Source organism: Mustela nigripes, chromosome X (genome assembly GCF_022355385.1).
Source record: "Mustela nigripes isolate SB6536 chromosome X, MUSNIG.SB6536, whole genome shotgun sequence".
In the NCBI taxonomy this organism is placed as follows: domain Eukaryota; kingdom Metazoa; phylum Chordata; class Mammalia; order Carnivora; family Mustelidae; genus Mustela; species Mustela nigripes.
The window spans coordinates 82,669,462-82,694,858 of NC_081575.1; the positions used below are offsets into that span (position 1 = coordinate 82,669,462).

The 25,397-nt window shown below is 43.7% G+C and overlaps 3 protein-coding genes and 1 long non-coding RNA gene across 5 annotated transcripts in view; 3 read left to right on the plus strand and 1 right to left on the minus strand.

The window, feature by feature from the left end:
• The first annotated feature begins 1,465 nt into the window (after positions 1–1,465).
• Positions 1,466–2,315, plus strand: LOC132006715 (small ribosomal subunit protein uS2-like). The gene has a single exon (XM_059384676.1). It carries the CDS (start codon positions 1,506–1,508, stop codon positions 2,157–2,159), a length of 654 nt encoding a protein of 217 aa, XP_059240659.1. The 5' UTR covers positions 1,466–1,505; the 3' UTR covers positions 2,160–2,315.
• An 8,690-nt stretch (positions 2,316–11,005) lies between these two features.
• Positions 11,006–15,206, minus strand: LOC132007433 (uncharacterized). The gene is made up of 3 exons (XR_009401353.1): positions 15,129–15,206; positions 12,597–12,710; positions 11,006–12,446 (listed from the first exon to the last, which is right to left on the minus strand). It is a non-coding gene; the product is annotated as an uncharacterized LOC132007433 (long non-coding RNA).
• Positions 15,207–15,284: 78 nt separating this feature from the next.
• Positions 15,285–23,394, plus strand: UXT (ubiquitously expressed prefoldin like chaperone). The gene is made up of 7 exons (XM_059385576.1): positions 15,285–15,352; positions 15,528–15,634; positions 16,633–16,714; positions 16,854–16,921; positions 17,198–17,305; positions 23,012–23,075; positions 23,295–23,394. Exons 2-7 carry the CDS (start codon positions 15,537–15,539, stop codon positions 23,346–23,348), a joined length of 474 nt encoding a protein of 157 aa, XP_059241559.1. The 5' UTR covers positions 15,285–15,352; positions 15,528–15,536; the 3' UTR covers positions 23,349–23,394.
• Positions 23,395–24,615: 1,221 nt separating this feature from the next.
• Positions 24,616–25,397, plus strand: part of ELK1 (ETS transcription factor ELK1) — a 14,694-nt gene continuing 13,912 nt past the window's right edge. For both annotated transcript variants that reach the window (XM_059385574.1, XM_059385575.1), the window contains exon 1: positions 24,616–24,745. The gene's annotated coding sequence lies outside the window, so the exon portion shown is untranslated. The remainder of the gene's footprint in view (positions 24,746–25,397) is intronic.

A 25,397-nucleotide genomic window follows, 5' to 3' on the forward strand; every position in this document is an offset into this window, starting at 1 on the left:
CCAGGATGAAGACTCAAAAGTCAGTGCAGGGGTCAAAAGGTATAAACTTACAGTTATAAAATAAGTAAGTCATGGGGATGTCATGCACAAAAAAAAAGTCAGTGTGGCCAATATAGATTTCTTCCAAATTCAGAATACAGAACCTATATTGGGGGGGGGGGGATACAATCATGAGCAAAGGCCGACTTGGAGAACCTAGGCTGTATGGGCATATTGGCAATGACAGGGATAAGGTGGAGACATTTTAGGTAATTTACTAACAATGACTCTATGACAGTTGAGACTGAGGTTAACAAAAAGAAATTTTTCTCAGAAATCGCCAGTAGAGAGAAATCGATTAAGAGCCCATACGAAAGTGTTAAATTTAAAGAACATAAATAGGTCTCTCACTGAGATTAAGCTGAGCTTGCATGGTTGATGTCCTGCTCTTTCAGGAGAAAAAATGGGAACATTTCTTTGTAGTCCCTCCCTACCCACAAGAAGCCCAGAGACCTGGCAAAACATGGTCAGGAATTCAGTTTCAGGAAACTCCCAGCCAGGCAAAAGATAAATGTCTACCTGATGTCTACCTTTTGGAGAGAGATAAAATTCTTATTCACTTGCCACAGATTTTTCATCAACCCAGACATCATTATTTCCTCCCCTGTGTCTTTTTCAGGAGATGGGCTGCTGAGACAGTGGAGCCAAGAGAACCCAGGTTTCCCACATTTCACAGTCATAAGCCTGGATGCTGCCACACTCTAATTTTGAGCTCTTCCTTTCTCCCTACACAGTCACACACTGCTGTCATAAGAATTCAGGACAGTGGAGGGATGCCTGGGTGGCTCAGCTCTTGATTTTGGCTCAGGTCATGCTCTCAGGTTGGTAGGCTTCTCTCTCTCTTCCTCTCCCTCCCCCCCAACTAAAAAATTAACCATGGACCTCTGGGTGGCTCAGTCGGCTAAGGGATCGATCCCCACATTGGGCTCCTTGCACAGCGGGGAGCCTGCTTCTCCCTCTGCTGCTGTTCTCCCTGCTTGTGCACTCTCTCTCTCTCTCTGACAAATAAATAAAATCTTTTTAAAAATTAAAAATTAACTTAACATTTTTTTAATTAAAAAAAAGAATTCAGGGTAGTCATGTCTCACCCAGCATCAGAAAAGAGGACTCTGAGTCTTGCTGTCCATGAGGAAGAGATTAACAGTTCCAGATTAAAGACTATGGACTCTGAAAAACAATCTGAGGCGTTTGAAGTGGGAGGGGTGGGAGGTTGGGGTACCAGGTGCTGGGTATTATAGAGGGCACGGACTGCATGGAGCACTGGGTGTGGTGAAAAAATAATGAATACTGTTATGCTGAAAATAAATAAAAAATAAATTTAAAAAAATTAAAATGCTTTAATAATAATAAAAAAAAAGAATATATAGCTGTCAGGTCAACCTCATACCCCTCCCCATGCCCCCCCCACCTTGATCAGGTGGTAGTATCTGTCCTCTTGTTTTGCCACCAATCATCAGCCAGTAGTAATGCAACCTCTTGGACTTCTGGTGATTACTGTTCCCAGGGTTGACCACCAGCCTCTCACAGAATACTCCAGGAATACTGGCCGGAGAGCTATGCTGAAATTTGCTGCTGCTACTGGAGCCGCTCCTGTTGCCGGCTGCTTCACTCCTGGAACATTCACTAACCAGATCCATGCAGCCTTCCGAGAGCCCAGACTTCTCGTGGTTACTGATCCCAGGGCTGACCACCAGCCTCTCACAGAGGCGTCTTATGGTAACCTGCCAACCATTGCTCTGTGTAACACAGACTCTCCTCTGCGCTATGTGGACATTGTCATCCCTTGCAACAACAAGGGAGCTCGCTTTGTGGGTCTGATGTGGTGGATGCTGGCCAGGGAAGTTCTGCACCTGTGTGGCACCATTTCCCATGAACACCCGTGGGAGGCCATGCCTGATCTCTACTTCTACAGAGATCCTGAAGAGACTGAAAAGGAAGAGCAGGCCGGTGCTGAAAAGGCTGTGACCAAGGAAGAACTCCAGGGTGAATGGATGGCTCCAGCTCCTGAGTTCACGGCTACTCAGCCTGAAGTTGCAGACTGGTCTGAAGTCGCGCAGGTGCGCTGTGTCTGCTCAGCAGTTCCCTCTGAAGACTGGAGCGCCCACTGCTCGGGCCACTGAATGGGTAGGAACAACCACTGAGTGGTCTTAAGCTGCTCTTCCACAAACGCAAACAAAATGGAAATAACGTTGATGGAAAATAAACAGTTTGTAAAAGTCGAAAAAAAGTCAAGTACTCTACTATATTCATATTATTTTAAAGTGCCATTACCTCGCTATGTGCTAGAGATCCCTCTGAGAACTAACCTGCATTTGTCCATTTAACTCTCTTAATTCTGCCAACTGCATATTATTTCTCCCACGTAATAGCTGGGGAAACTTGGGCACAGAGTTGATATTAACCTAAGACAGGGTTATTAACATGACCTGTGGGAAAGTGGCTGAGTCGGGATTTGAATGCAGGTCGATAGGGCTCCAAAGCCTAAACTCTCCCAAGCACTACGCTTCTCTGGAAAAAAAAAATAACACAAAAAATAAGTTTTGGAATTATTGGGGATGATACTATTCCTTAATACACCTGGGAGATAGTCGTACAGTGTTGCTAATCCACGTGTGCTGTGCGAACCAACAGCGTGACCTGGGAACATGGTAGAAATGAAGAATCTTGAGTCCCAATCCAGACCTCCTGAATAAAAACGAGCAATATCCTAAACAAAGATCCTCGGGGGTTTCAGGTGCACGGGCTGGAGAAGCGTTGGCTAGAATTTGGCTAGAATTCCGCTGTGCACCGCAAAGGGCTAGCTAATGAAAGGTTCCATTCCACGCACATACCCTGGAGCTCCTCCTGCTGGCAAAACACCTGTGTTTCAGCGCCCAGCGCCCCGCCCCCCGCCCCGGCCGGCCTGCGTTTAGGCCTCTATCTCTGGCTCACTCGTTTATTAAATCCATTCAACTATCTCGATACATAGCACTGAGGATTCATCAGTGAATGATCACAAACCAGAGCAGAAGTGGAGAAGTTACATTCTATTGGTGGACGGCAGAAATTGGACTGATTGCAAATTATATGCTGGGTGGTGTTAAACTCTGTTGGAAAAACAAAGCAGGCTGAGGAAGTGAGGCGTCCAAGAGTATCGGTACAGAGAGGCAGGACTGATTCTGAGCCAGATAAGATAAAGAAATATCTTTCTGGGCAGAAAGACAAATAACCATCACACAGAGCACTATAAATTGAGACCTGATTTGCTCAAAAAACAAAACAAAACTAAATCCGCAAAGCATTAGAAAGAACTAGAATGTAATGGTTTTACAAAATATCAGGAGAGATTTTTTTGATGTTGGTCTACTTTGACTTGCCCTAACTGAGAGGTGCTGGAGCCAGATAGTTCTTGACCCTTCCCATCTGCACAGGACAGAACTTGAGTCTCCTTTAAAGATGAAGGCGGGGGGCAGGACATTAACTGTCTAAAGAGTCACCATGCAAAAAATATCCTCTACTGGGGCTCCTGGGTGGCTCAGTTGGTTAAACGACTGCCTTCTGCTCCAGGCGTGATCCCTGGGTACCGGGAGCGAGTCCCACATGGGGCTCCCTTCTCTGCGGTGGGTGGCCTGCTTCTCCTTCTTCCTCTGCTGCTCCAACTGCTGGCACTCTCCTGCTCTTTTGTTGTATCAAATAAATAAATAAAACTTCTAAAAACAAACCCAAACAACCCATAAAACCCACAAAACACCTTCTTACTGTTATCCCTTTCCTCATACTCATAATCTAGTCTAATCAAGAGAAAAACGTCAGACATACCCAGATTGGGGGACATTCTACAGGACATCTGGCCAGTACTTCACAAGGCTGTCAAGATCATGAAAGACAAGGAGGGAGTGAGAATCTGTCACAGACCACAGGAGACTGAGGAGACATGACAACTAAATCCTGTATGGTACCTGGACTGGATTCTAGAACAGAAAAAGAACATCAGTGGAAAAAACTGGTGAAATCCAAATAAAGTTTTGAGTTTTGTTACTAGCAGTGTATCAGTTTGGGTTTATTTGCTTTTGTTTTGTTTCGTTTTAAATTCAATTAGCCAACTTATAGTACATCATTAGTTTCAGATATAGTGTTCAATAATTTATCAGTTGCATATAACACCCAGTGCTCATCCCATCATGTGCTCTCCTTAATAACCATCACCCAGTTCCCCCCTCCCCTCCAACAACCCTGTTTGTTTCCTAGAGTTAAGAGTCTCTTATGGTTTGAGTCCCTCTCTGATGACCTCCCATTTAGTTCTCCCTCCCTTCCCCTACAGTCCTCTGCCCTGTTTCTTATATTCCACATATGAATAAAACCATATGATAATTGTCTTTCTCTGACTGACTTATTTCACTTACAGCATAATACCCTCTAATTCCATCCACATCAGTGTAAATGGTAAGTATTCATCCTTTCTGATGGCTGAATAATATTCCATTGTGTGGGGGGGTGTATCACATCTTCTTTATCCTTCATCCGTTGAATAATTATTTCATTTTTGGAAAAATACCATGGAAATGCAAGATCTTAATAATGAGAGAAATTGGGTAAGGGATACACGGAAACACTTCCTATTATCTTTGCACCTTTTTTGGAAATCTAAAATGATTCCAAATTAAAGAATTTTTATCTTTTTTTAAAAAGTATTTTATTTACTTACTTGGTACAGAGAGAGACTGAGAGAGAGAGAGAGAGCACAAACAGGAGGAGTGGCAGGCAGAGAGAGAGGGAGAAACAGGCTCCCCACCAAGGAAGGAGCCTGGTGTGAGGCTCAGTCCCAGGACACTGGCATCACGACCCAAGCCAAAGGTAGACGCCCAGCCCAACCGAATGAGCCCCCCAGGTACCCCCTCCTTTTCTTTCTTTCTTTCTTTTTTAAGATTTAATTTATTTATTTGACAGAGAGAGACAGAGAGAGAGAGGGATTTTAAAAAATTTCAGTTCAAAGACTGGCAAAAGGTTGAAACTTGTTGAAGTTGAACAGTAAGTGCAAGACAGAGTTATTGTACTATTTTCTCCACTTTGATGTATATTTGAGATTATCCCTCATTAAAAAAAAATTTAAAGAAAAATGAGCTCGTTCTGAACAAAGGGAGAGGAAAATCAACCTGAAAATAAAATGAAAAGGGAGAAATAACTACATGTAACATTTACTTTAAAAGATGTATAGAGAGGTGCGCAGGTGGCTCAGTGGGTTAAAGCATCTACCTTCGGCTCATGTCATGACCTCAAGGTCCTGGAATCGAGCCCCATGGGGCTCTTTGCTCAGCAGGGAGCCTGCTTCCCCCCGCCCCCTGCCTGGCTCTCCACCTACTTGCGATCTCTCTCTCTGTCAAATAAATAAATAAAATCTTTTAAAAAAAAGATGTATAGAATATTGTAAACAATTTCACATTAATTCAAAACTTAGCTGATATCATTGAATCTACATTAACATCATAGCATCACTAAAGATGGGGTAACAGACATTATGTCTATCAACAAGAATACAAGACAATAGGAAGCCCACGATACCACACATGAAGCGTGATAAAAAAAAAATTAATTTAAATTTAATCTAGCATCCAGAGCTAGGTCACATTTACAAGAAATACCGAGAATGGAAAAACAAATTCAAAGACTCCATGATGAAAAAAGTCAGTTGAATCCAGGTTATGGGACATTCTACTAGACCTGATAACCAGAATTCTTTACAAAATCAATTTCATTAAAAAGGAGAGGAAACTGTTATGACTGGAAACATAACAGCCGAATACAAGGTATGAACTTTTTTTCCTATATCCCTGCCCTCTTTCCCCTGGATTATTTCAAAGCAAATTCCAGACACCCTATACTTTCTTCTTAGTTATGTTTTATGTTACTCCTCCAAATAAGGGCACCTTTGAAAATAATATCATTACCACACCTAAAAAATTTATAATCCCAGATTATCAGCAAGTGTCTAGTGTTCAAATGTCCCCATTTGTATTATACATTTTTAAATGAATGGTTTGAATCATGATGCAAATAAGTCTCACATGTTATAGTTAGGTGATATATTTCTTAAATTTCTTAATTTATGTACTCCTTATCCACCTCTTTTATCCCTCCTTGTATGTATTTGTTGATGAAAAGAGATAGTTTTGAAGACCTTCAATGAATGTATTTGGAATGGATTTCCAAACGCACCCCACAGTATTAGTTTATATGTTCCTCTGTTTTCTACATTTCTGGTCAATTGGTGGGTAGATCTATTGATAAGATTCTGATTCAATTTTCTGTCATTTATGTCATTTATGCTTCAGAGGTGGTGTGACCAATGTGCTTTCTTCAGGTTGGGATGTTAGGCTGTCTGTCATTTTTTTTTTTAAAGATTTTATTTATTCGACAGAGAGAGATCACAAGTAGGCAGAGAGGCAGGCAGAGAGAGAGGAGGAAGCAGGCTCCCCACCGAGCAGAGAGCCCGATGCGGGGCTCGATCCCAGGACCCTAGGATCATGACCTGAGCCGAAAGCAGAGGCTTTAACCCACTGAGCCACCCAGGCTCCCCTGTCTGTCATTTTTTGGTGATTTTATTAGTAATTGGTGGTTATTGCCTAATAACATTAACTCACAATGGTTTACAAAATAATGGTATTCTATCACTCTTCTTCACTTGTTATAAAAGTACTTTTATGAAGAAAGGCTTTCTCTCATCAACTGCTAGCTTTGATCAAAAATGATACAAAAAAGCAGAATAAATGTTTGATTCTTTCCCTGTATTTAAGCAAATTTTAAATTAATGAAATGGTTTATAAGCATTTCTAAATGTGACATAGGAGTTGTTTTTATATCAATATGAACTCCTGGATTTAAACATATTTAATGTGCTTTGAACCATTGCAGTTATCCCTAATGATGCTCAAATTGTCCCATCTTTCACCAGTGGAAGCTTCTTCAGTTGGTTTCTGAGTTATTTTGACATGACAATAGTAGTCTTTGAAAGCTTCCTAGCCAGCTGGAATAACATGATGGTCCGATACAATTTTATACACTTCCTTTTACAGTCATAAAATCACTCCCTGATTGCTTTTAGTGAGTAATGGTATATATAGGCTCCCATCCAGATACTGGGAATGCTCAAGGCCACTGCATTGACCATTGCTTCTAAGTCTTTTCCATAAACAGAGCTAGGAAATAACTACTTTTTAACCATAAAAGACATCATGATTCACATTGATACTTGTTTATATTTTTTACCTTAATTTAAGTGTAGTAAACATATAGTGTTATGTTTTAGGTGTACAATATGGTGATTCAATACTTCCATATTTACTCAATGCATATCAGTTTAAGTGTACTCTTAATCCCCTTCACCTATGTCACCCATTCCCCCACCTACCTCCCCTCTGGTAACCATCAGTTTGTTCTCTATAATTAAGAGACTGGTTCTTGGTTTGTCTTTTGTTTCTTTCCTTTGTTCATTTGTTTTTTTCCTAAATTCCACATGGGAGTGAAATCATATTTGTCTTTCTCTGACTGACTTATTTCCCTTAGCATTATACTCTCTAGCTCCATCCACGTCATTGTAAATGGCAAGAGTTCATTCTTTTTATGGCTGAATACTATTCCATTGTGTGTGTGTGTGCATGTGCGCACATGAGTGTGTGTGTGTGTGTGTGTGTGTGTGTATACCACTTTATCCATTCCTCTATCTGTGGACACTTGGGCTGCTTCCATAGTTTGGTTATTATAAATAATGCTGCAATAAATTTAGGAACGCATACATCCCTTTGAATTAGTGTTTTTGTATCTTTTAGGTAAATACCCAGTAGGCTGATTACTGGATCATAGAGTAGTTCTATTTTAAATTTTAATTTTTAAAAAAATTTTTAATTTTGACGAACCTCCATACTGTTTGCCACAGTGACTGCATCAGAATTGCATTCCCACCTACAGTGTGCGTTCATTTTCCTCCACATCCCTGCCAACACTTGTTTCTTGTGTTGATTTGAGTCATTCTGACAGGGATGCGGTGATATTGTAGTTTTGATTTGCATTTACCTACTAGTAAGTGATGTTGAGCATCTTTTCATGTGTCTGTTGGCCATTTATATGTCTTCTTTGGAGAAATGTCTGTTCATCTCTTCTGCTTATTTTTAATTGGATTATTTGGTGGGGTTTTTTGGTGTGGAGTTTTATAAATCATTATATATTTTAAATACTAACTGATTATCAAATCATTTGCAAGTATTTCCTCCCATTCAGTGGGTTGTCTTTTAGTTTTATTGGTTATTTCCTTTGCTGTATGGATGTTTTTTGTTTGATGTAGTCCTAATAGTTTATTTTTGCTTTTATTTCCCTTGTTTTAGGAGACATATCTAGAAAAATGTTAAGACTGGTTTTGTGGGCTGATATGTGATCTATTCTGGGAAATGTTCCATGTACATTTGAAAAGAATGTGTATTCTGCTGTTTTAGAATGGAATGTTCTGAATGTACCTGTTATATCCACCTGAGTGTGTCACTCAAAGTCATTGTTTCCTTTTTTTATTTTCTGTTTGGATGATCTGTCCATTGATATAAGTGGGATGTTAAGATACTCTACTATTATTGTATTATGGTTGATTAGTTCCTTTACTTTTGTTATTAACTGTTTTATGTATTTGGGTGCTCCCAGGTTGGGTGCATAAATATTTGTAATAGTTATATCTTCTTGTTGGATTGTCCCCTTATTAAGTATAAAGTGTCCTTCTTTGTCTCTTGTTGAGTCTTTTTAAAAAGTCTATTTTGTCCAAAGTAAGGATTGCAACCCCAGCTTTCTTTTGGAACTTGTTTTCATTTGTGGAACATAAGGAATAGCATGGAGGACATTAGGAGAAGGAAAGGGAAAATGAAGGGGGAGGGAATCGGAGGGACAGATGAACCATGAGAGACTATGGACTCTGAGAAACAAACTGAGGGTTTTAGAGGGGAGGGGGCTGGGGAAAGTGGTTACCCCGGTGACAGGTATTAAAGTGAGCATGTATTGCCTGGAGCATTAGGTGTTATATGCAAACAATGAATCATGGAACACCACATCAAAAACTAATGATGTACTTCAATATGGGAAAGGAATCCATCAAAATCCTTAAGGAGAACACAGGCAGCAACCTCTTCGACCTCAGCCACAGCAACTTCTTCCTAGGAACATCACCAAAGGCAAAGGAAGCAAGGGCAAAAATGAACTATTGGGACTTCATCAAGATCAAAAGCTTGCACAGCAAAGGAAACAGTTAAGAAAACCAAAAGACAACTGACAGAATGGGAGAAGATATTTGCAAACGACATATCAGATAAAGGGCTAGTATCCAAAATCTATAAAGAGCTTAGCAAACTCAAAACCCAAAGAATAAATAATCCAATCAAGAAATGGACAGAGGACATGAACAGACATTTCTGCAAAGAAGACATCCAGATGGCCAACAGACACATGAAAAAGTGCTCCACACTACTCGGCATCAGGGAAATACAAATCAAAACCACAATGAGATCCCACCTCACACCAGTCAGAATGGCTAAAATTCACACGTCAGGAAATGACAGATGCTGGTGAGGATGCAGAGAAAGGGGAACCCACAACCCACACTATTGGTGAGAATGCAAGCTGGTGCAACCACTCTGGAAAACAGCATGGAGATTCATCAAAAAGCTGAAAATAGAGCTACCTAACAACCCAGCAACTGCATTACTGGGTATTTACCCTAAAGATACAAACGTAGTGATCCAAAGGGGCACGCACACCCAAATGTTTATAGTAGCAATGTCCACAATAGCCAACCTATGGAAAGAACCTAGATGTCCATCAACAGATGAATAGATAAAGAAGGTGTGGTATAATATATACAATGGAATACTATGCAGACATCAAAAGAAGTGAAAACGTGCCATTTGCGATGATATGGATGGAACTAGAGGGTATTTATGCTTAGCGAAAGTCAATCGGAGAAAGACAACTATCATATGATCTCCCTGATATGAGGAAGTGGAGATGCAACGTGGGGGGTTTGGGGGGTTGGAAAAGAATAAATGAAACAAGATGGGATCGGGAGGGAGACAAACCTTAATCTCATGGAACAAACTCAGAGTTTCTGGGGGGAGGGAGGTCTGGAGAGGGTGGTGAGGTTATGGACATTGGGGAGGGTATGTGCTATGGTGAGTGCTGTGAAGTGTGTAAACCTGGCGATTCACAGACCTGTCCCCCTGGGGCTAATAATACATTATATATTTATTAAAAAATAAATAAAAAATCGGGACGCCTGGGTGGCTCAGTTGGTTGGACGACTGCCTTCGGCTCAGGTCATGATCCCAGAGTCCCAGGATCGAGTCCCGCATCGGGCTCCCAGCTCCACAGGGAGTCCGCTTCTCCCTCTGACCTTCTCCTTGCTCATGCTTTCTCTCACTGTCTCTCTCTCAAATAAATAAATAAAATCTTTAAAAAATAAATAAATAAATAAATAAAAAATCTTAAAAAAAACCAATGATGTACTCTATGGTGCCTAATATAACATAATAAAAATAAATTTAAAAATAATAAAAAATAAGGATTTTATTTATTTACTTGAGAGAGGAGGGAGGGAGAGAGAGAGAGAACATGAGCATGGGGAGAAACAGAGGAGGAAGAAGGGAGCCCAGTGTGGGGCTCAATCCCAGAACCCTGAACTGAAGGCAGATGTTTAACTGACTGAGCCACCCAGATGCATCCCCTGCTTTTTTTGACATCCATTTGCATGAGCGATGTTTCTCCATCCCCTCACTTCCCATGTGCAGATGTCTTTGGTCTGAAATGATGGGTCTTGCTTTTTTTATCCATTCCATTACCTGATGTCTTTTAATGGTTTGCAAAGCCTAAAATATTTATTCTCTCATCCTTTTACAGAAAAAAGACCACAGAGGATTGGTTAGAATATTTAATTCCATACATTAAATATATGGCTTCATTACTAACATTCTATATAGTATCTGACTAAATTATGCCCATTATCTATTAGAATCAAGTTATAAAGATAGTCATAATTTAGTCTGATTAGCATAAATTCAGCAGACTAATTAATAATAGTTCAGAAAGCATATATTTCTACTATATATTATACACAATCATCATTGCACTATATGCCTGTGATTCTAAATAATCCTTTCGTATCATCCATAAACAAATTTGTTTTCAAAGGTGGTTTGGCAGTAATCCGAAATATTTTACTTTATAAAATCAAACGTTCATTATTTTTAGGGGCACCTGGGTGGCTCAGTCGGTTAAGCATCCTACTCTTGATTTCAGCCCAGGTCTTGATCTCAGGATCGTGAGTTCAAGTCCCGCCATGGGCTCCAAGCTGGGCATGGAGCCTACTTAAAATAATACATAAAAATTAAAAACTACGATTAAAAAAGATACTTCTGTATTTTCTCCCCAGTATTGGCTTCCCCTCATACCTGTCAACTCCAGCCAAATGGAGATGAGCCTCTCAGATTCCTCTTCTAGAAAGGACTGTAAGAAGTGTGGTTACTGGAGAGACTCCAGTTAGCTCTGCTGGGCTTCATCTCAGCTTTAGCACTAAGGGCCTGCTATTCTCAGGGCTGTCTCCAGCCTATGACTGAGCAATGAGGGGGTTCAAAGGGCGAGGTGGGACTCCTCTAACAGTGAATCTTTGCTCTGGAGCTCTATGTTGGGCTAGCGGCAAGTCTGTCAGGTTGACATCATGGTCTGAAGCTCCCACTGCTCAATCCTGCTTCCCCACTTTGCTTTCACAGGTGCCCAATACACCTGCACTTCTAATTCCATGTCAGTATCTTCTTCCTGTGACACCAACAGTGTATTACATATCCTTCTGGTCTTTTCCAACTTGATACATGAAAAACAGCATTTCACAGGTTTTCTTTGGCATTTCACTATGACCGAGGATGAACATATTGTCACATATTTAGAAGTGATCTGCATATCTATGAATTGTCTCTGTCCTGTTTCTTTTAAACTGCTGGGCTTTTATATTGATTTGCAGGAGCACGTTATTGATTGCATCTGTTGCAAATTTTTCTTTGCAACTTGCCGTTTGGCTTTAAGGTTTTTAAGGTTAATTGAGCATCCAGTAATTTTATGAACACAGTGTATTGATACTTTCACGACTTCAGAATTTTATGGCATCACTACAAAGGATTTCAGTCTAAGATAATAAATACTTTCCCATTTTTTCCTTCTCACGCACTGATGGTTCCATTTTTATATTTAAATCTTTAATCCACCTGGCATTTATTTTAGTGTAGGAAGTAAGGGAGAGTTCTAATTTTATTGTTTCCTGGAGAATGGCATGAAATATTTCCTTCTGCTGATGAACTGGCATGTTTTCCTCGTGGACGATACAAATCATGTAAATGACTCCATTTCCCCTTTTGCTATTGTTGTAGAAAGATCAGAGACAAATTCACAAGCACACAAGTGAATTTCATACCAACATCCCAATTTTCCTTGATGTCAATTTTCTATCTGTTTGTGTTTTTTGTGATCCTCCCTTTATTTTTCAATTTTATGAGATGTATTCTTACCAGGTTCCAAGTATCCAGTGGAAAATAAAATAGGGAGTAAATGAATACATAAGCTCTAACTCAGCTGGGCCTCAGTCATTTCTTGCTCTTCCTTCCCTTTGGGTAGGAAGCTGGCTGGGAGGGAGAGAAAATACAAATGGAGATGAGAGACATGGTCTGACACGGTCTGCCTCACCTCTCCCAGAAGCACCAGGCTGGAAACGCCCACCCATGAGCCAGGTAAGAAGTCACCAGTGGAAGCTTGGAAGGCCCACATGCTTAGAGCACCAACGTATGTATTGGTGACTGGCAGAGTTGTACAGATATGACATGATTGGGGCTGGCAAACCTCTCCTATTAAAGCCCAGATAGTAAATACTTCAGGATCTTCAGGCTATCTGGTCTCTTTGGCAGCTACTTTGCCAGTAACAAGCACGAAAGCATCCACAGACAATAAATAAGCAATTGAGTATAGCTGTGTTCCAATAAAACTTTACTATTTGACACTAAAGTCTGAACTTTATGTACTCTTCAAACATCACAAAATATTCTTCTTTTTACTTTTTCAAGCATTTAAAATAGGGAAAACCATGTTCTTAGATTTCAGGCTGTAAAAAAAAGGGTCAGAAACCCTCGATGCAGAGCTTAGATGAGAAAGTTTGTTATTGGGAATATGTGTATCATTGTTAATGCTTGATTGTCAATGCAGTGACCTCCTTTAGATCAATAATTCTATGTCTAGAAATTTATTACAAGGAAATAATCACGGTGGTACACAAAAATCTGAAAGCAAAGACTGTTACTCCATCCTGGATTATAACAATGAAAAAAATTGGGACACATCCAAACATCCAATAACAGAGGAGTGGCTCAAAAATCTGAGGCCATCCAAAACATGGAATGTGATGCAGCCATGTCAATTATCATGTGGCTCACAAAGAGAGAAAGCAAATGCAGTCAAATATTAACATTTGTTGAGTCTAAATGCAGGCTCTATGCACTGCCAACTTCTCTGTAGTTTTAAAATGTAAAAATAAAGTTGGGTACATGGTTTTACAAGGTAAAAAATGAGGGCACCTAGGTGGTTCAGCATCTGCCTTGAGCTCAGGTCATGATCCCAGGGTCATGACTCCCAGGTCATGAGCCCAAGTTGGGCTCCCTGCTCAGCTGAGAGTCTGCTTCTCCCTCTGCACCTCCCCCTGCTGGTGCTCTCTCTCTATGTCTCCCTCCCTCTCTCTCTTAAATAAATAGAATCTTTAAAAAAAAAAAAGTTAAAAATGTTGTTGTGAAATATAAGTTAATAGGCTTGCACGGACTCATCTCCAGCTCATCAGAATTCTGTGTTCTTTTGTGTTAAATAAAGATAATAAACATAACACTCTTTTTTCCCCACAGGAAAATGGTATAGATTAACTCAATAATACTTGTCTACCTACCTGGTGTCTGTTTTGGTCATACCAAATGTAATTCTAACTATATGAAACATGAGAAGATTTTTTAAAAGATTTTATTTATTTATTTGACACAGAGAGAGAGACCACAAGTAGGCAGAGAGGCAGGCAGAGAGGGTTGGGGCGGGGCGGGGGGGGGTGTTGGCAAGCTCCCTACTGAGCAGAGAGCCCGATGCAGGGCTCAATCCCAGGACCTTGAGCTCATGACTTGAGCCAAAGGCAGAGGCTTAACCCACTGAGCCCTCCAGACGCCCCTGAAACATGAGATTAAAAAAAAAAAAAACCACATTTAAAAAAATCACGTTTCCTTTACAAGCATCTTGTTCTAAGGGCAAAGAAAAGCTTGACTTGCTTAGGTTTTGAGCATTTGGAAGAAAAACTTGATTTTATATGGGAAACACACAAATTATCTGAGAAGACTTCCCTGGTAGAAAGGTGTTCTCTAGGCCCTATACGTGGAACAGCATTTGAGGGATCTGGCCATCTGGGTTCTCCCTTCAGACTCAGCCTCCACTTCCTGGGTTTGATGCTATTATTTGAAAATCTAACATGGGAAAATAAATTCATTAACTTGAGTGCGTACAAATAAATAAAAAGTCTACATATTTAAGTAATGACATAGGAACTATTTCTAACTACAGAACAGAGCACTTGAGCAGAGGACTTGAGCGATCTTGAGCAGAGGACTTCAGCGACCCTCCAGTCGCCGCCTTTCTTAAACGAGGTAATAGACATAGTGCATTGTCGGTATCTGCTTGAAACTTAGTTATGGATTGCAAACTGCAAAACTGGAGTTATCGAAGACGAGTTTCAGAAAATCTGTCTCCGTTTAAATTTTTTTTTTTTTTAATGCTCACATTCATTCCTATTACCGGGAGTCAAACCCAAATCTCCCGCCTGAAAAATCAAAATCACAGCGATAGTTCACAGGGAGGTACACTCCCTTTTACAAACCAGAACCATAATCAATTTTTGCCCGTCTGCTTTCAAAGCTCTGACTTTTAAATACTAAACGATTTACTTTCTTTACCTCTACCTGCGCGACCCGCCTCACCCAAAACCTGCCAGATCCCAATAAAGTCCGTCCCCGCGAGCCACTTACTCCCCAGAGGCTCTGCACGTCTCCCTGTTCCCACGCTCTGCGGTCGCGCGTACTCTCTTCGGATTCCCTGAAGCCCCGCCCTTCTCTCCTCCGCGTTCAGCCCTTTAGAACCGCCTTCCCCACCTGGCTATTTGGTTGGCCAGCGCCCTTGTCATACGTCATTCTCCCGCGCCACCCGGAAGCCACGGTTTATAGAAAAGGTTCTTATTGCCGGCGGCTCTAAGGTGAGGGCCGCGTTTGGGTGTCCCTGGGTGGCCGAGTTCCAGTGTTGGGAGGGGCAGAAGGCAGAACCCCCTGGCAGGAGCCAGACGAGCCCACTCCCGCTGTTGAGAGGGTGCAGATGTACTGTGTCGGAGGCACAGAGTGGTCAACGTGGTCTACCCCCTCCCGATTCCTCAGGAGCCCATCATGGCGACGCCCCCTAAACGGCGGGCGCTGGAAGCCACGGGGGAGAAAGTGCTGCGCTACGAGGCCTTCATCTGTGACGTGCTACAGCGGGACCTGCGGTGAGTGACAGCGTGGAGGGCCTGGCGTGTGGAACGTTCCACGTGGGGGGCGGGGCGTTCGAAGTCAGGGCCAGGCCTTCTGATTGGTGGGGGAGGCGTTTGGCGTCCGGCCCCGTGCGCGGATCCGGCGAGAAGGAGGGGCGACATCCGGGGTGCGACTTGGGCTGGGAGGTGGCGGTCTTAGTAGAGGGTGCGTCCGCTCAAGAGCGGCCTCCCATATCACTTACAGGTTGAGCTAGAGTCCAAAGCGGGAGTTCTCAGGTTCGAATCCATGGCCATTTCGCCATCCGTGTGAAGACGTTGTACCCTGACTCGCCTTTCATTGCCTCACTTTTCTTATCTGTGAAATGGGAAAATTGATGGAACCTTCTTGATGGGATGGTTTTGAGTTTTTAATGTGTTCAGTGCCTGTAAAGGATTTAACATGGATACTACGGGCTCAGTGTGTATGAAAATTATTACTATCATTATTAATCTGAGTAAGAAGTAGAGTGTCCAAAAGTAGGATAATGAACATCCTAAAAGGGATGGAAGATTTTTTTTTTTTTACAGTGAGAATGGGACACTTTTTTTTTTCTTTTTTAGAATGGACATTCTGATTGGAGGGAGGTATTGGGAGTAGAGTGTGATAATAGAACTAATAAATAGTAGCTAATACATACATAGAGCTTACTATTTGGTTAGGCACTCCTATAAGTACTTTGTAGTAAACACTCGTTTAATTCTCCTAATGCCTCTGAGGTAATACTTGTGATCCCTTTCCTATAGATAGGGAAATTGAATCCTAAAGAGGTTATTTAATTGCCAAAGTCACACAACTAGTAAAAAAGGGGAGCCTGGGTTCAAACCCAGGCATTCTGACCCACAATTCAAATCTTAACTTCTGCACTAAAATGCTTCTTTAGAGCATGGCAACATGAGGGTCTTGGTGATAAATTGAGGTATTCTGAAAGGGCCAGGGTTTCCCTTTGGTCACTGTTGTCCTCTTGCCCCATCAGAAAAGTGCTGGACCATCGCGACAAGGTATATGAGCAGCTGGCCAAATACCTTCAACTGAGAAATGTCATTGAGCGACTTCAGGTAAAAACACCAAGATTAGATACCATTTTGGTGTGTGTGGGCAAGGGAGGGGGATGGGAGGAGAGACCCCAGACCAAAAGCTGTCAGCTGACCTGAAAGTTGACCACTGACCCCTACCTCTTTTTCCCTGGCCTCACAGGAAGCTAAGCACTCGGAGTTATATATGCAGGTGGATTTGGGCTGTAACTTCTTCGTTGACACAGTTGTGTGAGTGTCTACCTGCCCCTCTGAGCCCACAGGGCTCAGCTTCCCCCTTCCTTCATTCAACAAATATTTTTTTGAGTACTTGCTGTGTACCAGACGTTGCCCTGGGTGCTGGGGATATGACAGTGAATCAAATAGGACAAAATCCCCGCCCTCCCAGAGCTCCAGTTTGGGTAAGGTGGGAGGAGTGGACTGAAAAAAAAAATCTTTAGTAGGCTATATGGTATGCTAAACAGTGATAAGGACTTCCCCCACTTCCTCTAATGATTGTTTCCTCAGCTCAGACACTTCACGAATCTATGTGGCCCTTGGATATGGTTTTTTCCTGGAGTTGACACTGGCAGAAGCTCTCAAGTTCATTGATCGTAAGAGCAGTCTCCTCACAGAGTAAGTCCATCCTATGAGGATAGTGTCTAAAATGCCATCATTTGCAACACCCTTTTCCCTTTCCCCATGGCTCACTGGGATGAGACTTCAGGGGCCATTTCCCCTCCTCCTCAGGGCTAGGGCTGAGGAAAGTGGAGAAACAAAGCTTAGCCCCAAGTATAGCCCATAGTAACCACTCAATAAATAAATGGTCTTTGTATTGTTCATTCACCACATTTGTTGGCTCTCTGTTCTGTGTCAGGCTCTGTACTTGGCAGTGGGGAGGTAGCAGTGAACAAGACAGAAGGGTTCCTTGAAGGTCTAATTTTGACCAGATCCAGGAGGTTTTGGCCTATAAATCAGTAACAGCAAGACAAATTACCTCTGAATCCACCTCCTACTAATTTTCCTGCTCATTCACTGTACTCTCACCACACTGACCTTCCCGGGCTTCTTGAAACACCCTCAGAATGATCCCACCTGAGGGTGACTGCAGTGGCTGTGCTCTCTGCCAATAACACACTTTTCCAAAGTGCATACATGGCTTCTTTTCTCTTCAGTTTGAGTCTTTCTTAAATGTCACCTCCTCAGTGAGGCCTTCTGTAACCTAACTTGAAAATTGCAACCTCTGGGGGTGCCTGGGTAGCTCAGTTAGTTGAGCATCCGACTCTTGGTTTCAGCTCAAGTCATGATCTCGGGGTCGTGAGATAGAGCCCCACATCAAGCTCTGGACTCAGCAGGAAGTCTGCTTGGAAATTCTTTCCATCTCCCTCTGCCCCTCCCCACTCACTTTATCTATCTATCTATCTATCTCTGGGTAAAATCTTTAAAAAAAAATTGCAACCCCTGGCACTGCTCATTCCTCTCTCTTGTTCTACTTATGACCTCTTAATGTTTACTGTATAATTTAGTTCTTTCTAAAATTCATTGCCTTTGCCCATTAAGGGGAATAGATTGTCTATACCTTCAAGAGACCAGAGTAGTACATAGCATTCAGTAGGCATTCTGTGATTATTGAGTGAATTTAAAAGGGTATGCCGGAACCAGATGGAAGGGGGGGATTGAAGCAGATCTCTGGTGGTGGAGGGGAAGGTAATGTGGGGAGAAAGTGTGAGCTCCAGTTGAGTTTAAGGCTTTGTGCAGGGAAGGGAAATTGGGAGTGTGGATGAGAGGTTTGAAATGTAGCTAGGGAAAGCTTTCCAGGGGGAAATGACATTTGAGTCTCTCGGTTGTGTGAACAAGCCGTGGGGCTATTTCTGGCAAGGGGACCACATGTGACTGCCACATTTGCAGAATTGCTAAGAGAGGCAAACATGCCAGGAGAGGGAACACCGAGCAATATACTTAGATGAATACCATCTTACAAGAGTGAATATCACTTATCTAAAATGGTTAAATTTTTCCTACATTCATTTCTTCCAGACTTGTCTCTCTCATGGTTTTAGTAATTCTTTTCTTTTCAAACCACTCCAAGGTTTCAGTGTTAGTAGACCCGAAAGAGCCTCAGATCTGCTGAGATTTATAAATCTCAGTGATCAAACCAGTTGGTGAGGGGGTCAAGGGGCCTGCTCTCATGGGCCAACATGAGACCAACCACGTGGTCTCATCGTGGCCAATGGACCACGAGTTCTGAACTAGTGGTCATTTAGGCCACATCCATTTTTTATAACAAAACTTTCCTTGTTCTGTGACAGGACTTCTGATACTTTCAGATAGAGATTTTAATTTTTTTAAGATTTTTTTTTATTTGAGAGAGAGAATGAGAGAGCGAGCTTGAGAAGGGGGAGGGTCAGAGGGAGAAGCAGACTCTCAATAAGCAGGGAGCCTGATGCGGTACTCAATCCAGGGACTTCAGGATCATGACCTGAGCTGAAGGCAATTGCTTAACCAACTGAGCCCTCAGGCGCCCCGAGATTTTAATATTTTGAGACTTGATGTATTTACCAAAAATATATTTACATTGTCAGTGCCTGCCCCCCCTTGTCTGTCTTTTTGATATATTTATCTGGTTTACTAGTGTCATGAGAAATGTGATTCACTCTCTTATTATTTTATTATAATTAGGAGGGCTTCCTAGAAGCTTAATCTTTCTAGGAGATGAAGATTTGAGTCTGGGTAGCTCGCTCTCCTCTTTAAAATACTTTGTTCTGGGTGCCTGGGTGGCTCACTGGGTTTAGCCTCTGCCTTCAGCTTGGGTCGTGATCCCGAAGTCCTGGGATTAAGTCCCACATCGGGCTCTCTGCTTTTGCGGGGAGCCTGCTTCCCCCTCTTTCTCTGCCTGCCTCTCTGCCTACTAGTGCTCTCTGTCTGTCAAATAAATTTTTAAAAATCTTTTAAAAAATACTTTGTTCCTTGGGACACACTTGGAACTAACTTTCTTTCAGGTTATTGTATGCAGCCAAAAAGACTGTCAGTCCTTATTTTTAGCATATTTCTTTGGGGAGTGGGAGGATCAGGTCTGTGTGTGTATTCTTTCCTGATTACACAGAAAAGAGTACACGTCCACAAACGTGTAACTGTAGAAGAGACAGATTAAGGGCACCTGCTGGGCTCAGTAGGTGGAACATGTGACTCTTAATCCCAGGGTTGTGGGTTCAAGTCCCACACTGGGTGTAGAGACTGCTTAAAAATAAAATCTTTTTAAAAAGAGAGAGAAGAGACAGTAACCATTTGACTGTTAACACTGCCTTACATATTGAAACAGTAGCAAAAAACGAAACATCTCTCATTTGTGTTACAACTAGCCTTTGGTGGACTTTGTATTTCCCTCCTTTTTAAAAAGTATTGCAGCTCATAGCCCTTCCTAGACCAGGCTTGTACCATTAACTAATTTTGTTCTCTTTATGGATGTTCCTATTGCCCTTAGAAGCTGATCAGTTTCATTACTCTGTTCTTTGAGTAGTAACCCTGATATTCTTGAAAGCATTCTTGCTCTCTGGTAAAAATACCATGCTTCACTGGTTTCTTGTCTTTAAACATATATTCAACCGTCTCCTGAGGACTTCAGGCACCTTTGCATGGAGTAGCTATTCAGTCATTCATTCAATATACTTTGGTGCATACTATGGGCCACACACAGTTTGCATCCTGGAGAGACAGCAGGGAACAAAGCAGACCAGTCTCTGTTCTCTGCCCTTACATAGCTTACATTCTAGGCAGGGGAGCCAGACAATAAAAAATAAGTAAATGATGTAGTATGTCACAGGTTGGCAGTGCTACAGAGAACAGCAGGGAACAGAGAGAAGAAACATTGCCTGGGAAAAATTTTTTTGTATGATGATTTTTTTGTATGATGACCATTACCAATTAGTCTTATTGTGATGATCCCTTCACAGTGTATACAAATACCGAATCATTATGTTGTGCCCTTGGAACTAATGTTACATGTCAGTTATACTTTAATAATTAAAAAAGGGATGGGTGCCTGGGTGGCTCAGTCGGATAAGCTGCCCCACTCTTGATTTCAGCTCAGATCATGATCTCAGGGTCCTGGGACCAAGCCCCACGTCGGGCTTTGTGCTCAGTGGGGAGTCTGCTTGAGGTTTGTCTCTCTCCCTCTCCCTTTGCCCCTCCTCCACTCTCTCTCTCTCTCAAATAAATAAATCTTTAAAAAAAATTTAAAAAGGAAATGAAACACTGCCTAGGATGGGGTGGTTGTAATTTTTGTAAAATTTTATTTATTTATTTGACAGAGATCACAAGCAGGCAGAGAGAGGGGGAAGCATGCTCCCTGCTGAGCAGAGAGCCCGATGGGCTCGATCCCAGGACCCTGGGATCATGACCCGGGCTGAAGGCAGAGGCTTTAACCCACTGAGCCACCCAGGCACCCCGGGCGGTTGTAATTTCAAATAGAATGCAGGGAGCTGCCATTATCTGAGAGGGAGATGATAGAGAAAGAGCAGATTTAGAGAGAAAGACCCAGGAGTTCAGCCTAGACCCGTTAAGTATGAGGTGCTTATTAAACGCTGAAGTGGAGTTTTTGAAGATGTAGTTAAAACTCCCAAGGCTGAAGTTCAGGAGAGGGGTCTGGACTGAAAATATAAATTTGGGAGATAGTGATACATAAATGGGTTCATAGTGCTGTATTTTTCCCCCCAATTTAATCTTCTGTGTTGTTACCTTCTACTTTCCTTATCTAGTTTGCTTAAAACTGATTTCTACTTTGATGTATAGTTCAGCAAAATAAAATATACATTCTTTATCACAGTTTCAAGACCCTGCACGATCCAGCCACTTCCTACCCCTCGGACCTTCTCTCATACCACTTTCCTTCCACCATTCACTTAATTCCTAACACTCTGACTTCCTGACTGCTCTTTCCTGCATCTTGGCCTTTTTGAGGAAAAGACCCTATCTTACTATATTACTTACTCATTCTTCATTCTTCAGAAGGGCCTTCCTTGATCCTTTCTATCAATTAGGATTCTTTTGGGTGAGACTGATCCCAGTCGGCCCAGAAGATATAAGGAACTGACTGGTTTCTGTACTCAACAGTCACGGGCCAGAGTGGTTTCCGGCAATTCCAGCTTTGCAGTTGCTTAGGCCTGAGCATCCTTCGTGAGTCATCTCTCTCTCTCTCTCTCATACCTGACATCCAACTGTTTGGTAAATCCTGTTGATTCTGCCTTCAGAATATATTCCATATCCAGTCACTGATCACCTCAGCTGCTGACAGTGGTCTGAGTCTCCCTCTATCACCTAGGCTATTACAGTAGCCTTCTCACTGGACTTCGGCTTCCACACTAGCTCTCCTTATCCCCAGTTCTCCATACTGCAACCAGGTGGATCCACCGAAACCCTAGTCAGCAGAGCCCCTGGTGGTTCAGTGGGTTAAGCGTCTGCCTTCAGCTCGGGTCATGATCTCAGTGTCCTGGGAACGAGTCCCACATCGGGCTCCCTGTGTAGTGGGTGGTCTGCTTCCTTCTCTCCCTCTGCCCCTCCCCCTGCTCATGCACTCTCTCTCAAATAAATAAATAAAATCTTAAAAAAAAAACACCCTTTGTCAGTTCACATCCCTTCTCTGATTACAAGCTTCCCTTGGCTCCCATCTCACTTAGAGTAAAAGTCAGAGCCTTGTGGCTTTCACCTGATCTGCCTCCCCAGCTTACCTCTCTGACCTCACCTCCTACCATACCCCATTCACTTATTCTTCTTCAGCCACACCAGCCTCTTTGCTGTGCTTCAGACATGCCACGTACACCCCCCACCTCAGCATCTTGCCATGTGCTGGCCCTTGTGTCTGGGACTTTCATCTTCCATCTGTCCACATGATTCACGTCTTTAAGTCTTGACTCAAGTGCTTCTCAGTGCAGCCGTTTGTAAGTACCCTCAGAATTAGCAGGCCTCACTCCTGCACTCCGTATCCTCTCTCATCATTTAACTTTTTCATTCTGCTTACAACCATCCAACATATTCTTGGTGTTACTCTATCATTCGTCCCTCTTAATGAGAGCTCGAGCTCTGGAAGACCGAGATTTTTGTCTGTTGTGTTTGCTGTTCTCTCCCCAGTACCTAAAATTGCCTGGCATAGAGTATGGATTCAGTAAATGTCTCCGAGTTAGTGCAGTCCAGAGGGTGGCTAGGCGTTTGTGCACAGCAGGAGGTCAGGCAGCAATGTATCCTACCACCTGTCACAGGAGGTAGGTAGTTCTCGAAGTGATGTGGAAGCATCATTCTCATGAGCGTTAAGTGGGGCCCACTTCGCCCTTTCTTGTTTCTTTTCTCCAGGCTCAGCGACAGCCTCACCAAGGACTCCATGAATATCAAGGCCCATATCCACATGTTACTAGAGGTGAGAGCAGCTCAGCCCACTCTTAGACTCTGTCTCCAGATGTGTTCAGGGTGCTGTGACCTGAGGAAGGGAGAGAGCCAGGGACTGGAAGGACCATCTTTCTCTCTAAGCTGAAGCCAAGCTGGAGCCAGGCGGGCTCTGAGGGAGGGGAGGTCACAGCAAGCCTGTGTGGAGGCCCAGACCCAGTCTCTGCTCAGTGCCTTCTGTCCTCTTTTTCAGGGGCTTAGAGAACTACAAGGCCTGCAGAATTTCCCGGAGACACCTCACCATTGACTTCTTCCCCGCTTCCTCAGACATTAAAGAGCCTGAATGCCTTTGAGTCACATGGCCCTTTTTTCCCTACCTCAACCCCTGCTGTTTGCTGAAGGTGCCCTGTTTCTAAAGCACAAAGTTACCAGGAGCCCTAGAGATATAGTCTCTGTGTGGAACCTATAAAGTAACCCTGAAGTCCCGCCTCCAGCCTGTTGCCTGGCAACATTTGCCACTTGGCTTTCCACTCTGCCCTCTCTTCCGTTGTCTTGGCAACCTGGGCCTCCCACCTAACCTTCTCTTTTTTCTATTTCTTTTCCTGGATATAACTCTTACTTGTCTTAGAGAATGGGCCGATTCAGGGTGGAGGTTTGTAACCAAGACAATCAGCCTTTCCCTCCTGGCCCAAAGGTTTATCCCTCTTCCCCACCTCAGTCGTGACTGGGGTGCCTTATGTTACACCCACGCTCGCCTCGGCCCAACTTTGGCCTCGCCCCGCTTCTAAATAGTTCTAGGTTCCACCAAGGGCTGCAGAACCGCATCCCGCCCTCCTCGGTCCGGCCCCTATTTTAGGTTGAGTCCAGCTTTCGCCAATCAATACAGAGCCAAGTCCCGCCCCTTTCTAACTGACTGCAGCTCACCGCTGACCTCGTAGGCATTTAGTTTCCGCCGCTCAACGCTCCTTTGCGTGCCTGGCGGCTGTCCAAACCTCCTACCTGGGCTCGGTTCTAAACTCGTCTTTTCTAGCCAATCACGGTAGAGTTATCCTGCCCACCTACGCACGGCCCAGACCCAACCCCCTCCTTGCCTGCTGCTCCGCCCGCTTCCATACAAGTCCAGCTTCCGCTGAGCGGCGTGGAGTACAGCACCGCCCCGTTGGTGTTTTGGCAGCTGTCTGGAGTCCCTCATCCACCAATCAACAGGGAGCAGAGTCCATCCGCCCCTGTCCTCGGAGGCTGTCTTTCGTATAGGCCAATTGTGAGGCAGGCGCCCCCAGGATCTTGTCAATCGCCCACGGGCTGTCAGGCTTGGGCCAATCGGCGTGAAGCACCGGCGGGTTCCCGCACGCCTGCTCTGGATGCAAGCGGCCATCTGCGGTCCATCAGTTCCCCTTGGACCAATCACGGCACAGCTCTATGGAGCAGGACCCGCCTCTCAACCCTAGAAGCCTCGCGGTCGAGCCAAGCGCTCTGTCCAATCAACGAGTGGCAGAATGCTCGGCTCCTCCCCCGTAGGCCCACGTGAGCGGTGAGGAAAGGCAGGGGCGGCTTCTAGGTGCTGCCGCCGCCGCCGCCACCGCCACCGCCGCCGCCGCCACCGCCGCCACCGCCGCCTCGGAGCCCTGGCCTGGGGGGCGGTGGGGCTGCGCATGGAGCCCCCGCCCCCCGGAGCTGCCAATACTGCCACTGCGCTACACACAGGTGAGCCCGGGGCTTGGAGGGTGGAGGGCCCGTCCGTGACCCCACGTATCCTTCCCGCCCCCGCGCGAGGGATGTGGCTTGGCCCGTGGCCTGCTGATGTTCGACTGCCCACCGCCGCCACCACGGCTGGTGGACCTGCCTGTGGTGTTGTCCCCTCCCTTCGCCCCTGTAGTGGATCTGACCGTGGCCTGACCCCCCTTCCTGTTTTATAATGGATCGGTCTGCGGGCTTGTATTTTCTCCCCACCCCACCGTACAGTGGACTCGTCCGTGGTCCTGCCCCCACCCCCACTTATAGGGGAGCAGTCTTTAGCATTGTCCGATTACTTGACAGTAGGTGCATCTGAATGTTTTTCTCCCGTCCTTAACTTTCAAGGGCCCCGTCTGTGGCCTTGTTTGTTCCGCCACTCCTTTTCCTTGCAGTGAATCAATCCATGGCGTTGTACACCCCCCAACCCCCTTTAACAGTGAGTTAATCTGTGAAGTTGTATTCCTGCCTCCTCCAGTCCCCCAGTGCATTAGTCCACGGTTTTATCACACACTCTGTTTTACGGTGGACCCGTCTAAATGCCTGTATTCACATCCCCTTAATCATCAGCCCATTGCCCTAATCTTTTTTTTTTTTTTTTTTTTTTTTTTTTTTTTTTTTTTTT

Bases quoted from the DNA above. Each gene is read 5' to 3' on its own strand.
- UXT (XM_059385576.1), top strand. From the start codon at position 15,537: ATGGCGACGCCCCCTAAACGGCGGGCGCTGGAAGCCACGGGGGAGAAA. The intron at 15,635-16,632 runs GTGAGTGACAGC...TTGCCCCATCAG, and splicing joins GTGCTACAGCGGGACCTGCG to AAAAGTGCTGGACCATCGCG. The intron at 16,922-17,197 runs GTGAGTGTCTAC...TTGTTTCCTCAG, and splicing joins TTCTTCGTTGACACAGTTGT to CTCAGACACTTCACGAATCT.
- LOC132006715 (XM_059384676.1), top strand. From the start codon at position 1,506: ATGCAACCTCTTGGACTTCTGGTGATTACTGTTCCCAGGGTTGACCAC.